The 1,932-nt window shown below is 41.8% G+C and overlaps 1 protein-coding gene across 1 annotated transcript; it reads left to right on the plus strand.

Moving 5' to 3' along the window:
* Positions 1–800: 800 nt before the first annotated feature.
* LOC104967735 (SH2B adapter protein 1-like) lies at positions 801–1,668 on the plus strand (the record flags this gene model as incomplete). The annotated part of the gene is made up of 2 exons (XM_010797254.1): positions 801–1,028; positions 1,443–1,668. Coding segments are annotated over exons 1-2 (454 nt in total), but the record flags the coding sequence as incomplete, so codon positions are not given.
* Positions 1,669–1,932: the final 264 nt, after the last annotated feature.

The raw sequence follows: 1,932 nt of genomic DNA on the forward strand, positions 1-1,932 counted from the left end.
ATGTAGAAAATGTTTTAGATCTTTGAGTTCATCTCATGAAAAATGGGAGCAAAAACAAAAGTGTTGCATTTATATTTTTGTTCAGTGTAGTTGCTGATCGACAGCTGGTACACAAACCACCAAATACAAAAACATAATTCAGATCCAGTCGTCATGACTCCACTCCGAAGGGATTCCCCGCTCATTTCTTAGTTTCTCATCAAGGGGGTGTCTCCTGTCCCCGGTACAAACACACTGCCTGAGGAAGGCTATGTGTATTTTTTTTGTCATTAACCTTTTTCGGACCACTTATTTATTTATTTTGGTGACGATCCGACCTCCATGCTGCGACTCTGGTTCAAACTGCACCCACCAAACAATATGATTTATCTCGACCTCCCCAAAATAACCAAAATCTGACACGGTGTGAGATGTCTTTTTTAGCTGTTCTGTCGTCATTTCCTGCTATCTTCTTCATGCAGTCAGTCAAAATGAATGAATGAATGGGCGTTTCTTTGACTATTTATAGGCAAATATGGGCGGTACGTGAAGCCCGCAAAAGCTGCACCGCATTTCGAGTCGATTGTGATTTATAAATGGAAACCAGCGTAGGAAGTGCCGTACGCACTTCCCTCGACGGTACGCAATGTTTTGTGAATCTGAAAATGGCGGAACATTTCTGTACCTATTTTTTTGCTTTGTACTAAGCAACCTTCCCACGTGAATCCTACGGAAGACGTTATAAATGAGGCCTCTGGTTATGGTTCAGCTTAGTCTGATCTGTTTCAAACATGACCATCTTTTAAACTTGAATACCCAACATGCACCACCCTGCAGGCTCCTTCCTGTTCTCGGATGTGATCGCTGCGGAGGCGGTGGAGCACCCGCTCAGTGAGTGTCAGTGGTTCCACGGCACGCTGTCCCGCCTCAAAGCGGCTCAGCTGGTGTTGGCGGGAGGACCGGCGAGCCACGGTGTGTTCCTGGTGCGACAGAGCGAGACGCGTCGCGGAGAGTACGTCCTCACCTTTAACTTCCAGGGCAAGGCCAAGGTGAGTTTCATTTTGAGCACTGACTTCATAATAAGACTATTATTCATACAAAATGAATCATGTTACTACATTTAACTCTCTGATGCTACTGCGTCTTCTCTATTAATATATCTCTTTGTTTTTCTTTTGTCTTTTCCATCATTGCAAATAGCTCTCAAATATGAAATCAAGTTTAAATATATTAATTAATAAATGTAAAGAAAATGTAAAATGTCCACCAATTTTTTCAGACCCTGTCTTAAGAAATCTTTTGTTTGACCAACACTACCATATTCAATTTACAGTAATATAAAAAAGCAACACAAATTCACGTTGCAGAATCTGATCTGCACAATTTAATTTCTTCCAATTTTTAATATAGTTAACAAAAATGTATTGGTAAACCTTGAGTTTGACTTGCTGTGCCCTCTCCAGCACCTGCGTCTGTCCCTGAACGAGGACGGTCAGTGCCGTGTGCAGCACCTCTGGTTCCAGTCCATCTTCGACATGTTGGAGCACTTCCGTGTGCACCCCATCCCCCTGGAGTCCGGCGGAGCCTCCGACGTCACACTCATCAGCTTTGTAGGGGCCACCGCTGTTCGCCAGCCAGGTACCGTCCCCACGACCCTGCCCCTTCATTTATCGATTCATGGAATAAAACGTATTCTACAAGAATAATAAACACAAACAAGGAATTGAGCTCGCACAAATATAGCTGAAATAATAATTGAACTCATTAAACTATATTTCTAGTCATTTTAAATTCTGATATGTTGTATGTGTAGTCAAATCGGGCTTTACTCAGGTCTAGGGATGGGTATATTAATATATATATATTAGGGCCGGGACTCGATTAAAAAAAATAATCTAATTAACTACAGTCGTTGTAATTAATTAATCGCAATTAATCGCATTTTTAATCACA

The sequence above is a fragment of the Notothenia coriiceps genome, unplaced genomic scaffold, assembly GCF_000735185.1.
Source record: "Notothenia coriiceps isolate Sejong01 unplaced genomic scaffold, NC01 NC01_scaffold00037626, whole genome shotgun sequence".
NCBI classification, from domain to species: Eukaryota; Metazoa; Chordata; class Actinopteri; order Perciformes; family Nototheniidae; genus Notothenia; species Notothenia coriiceps.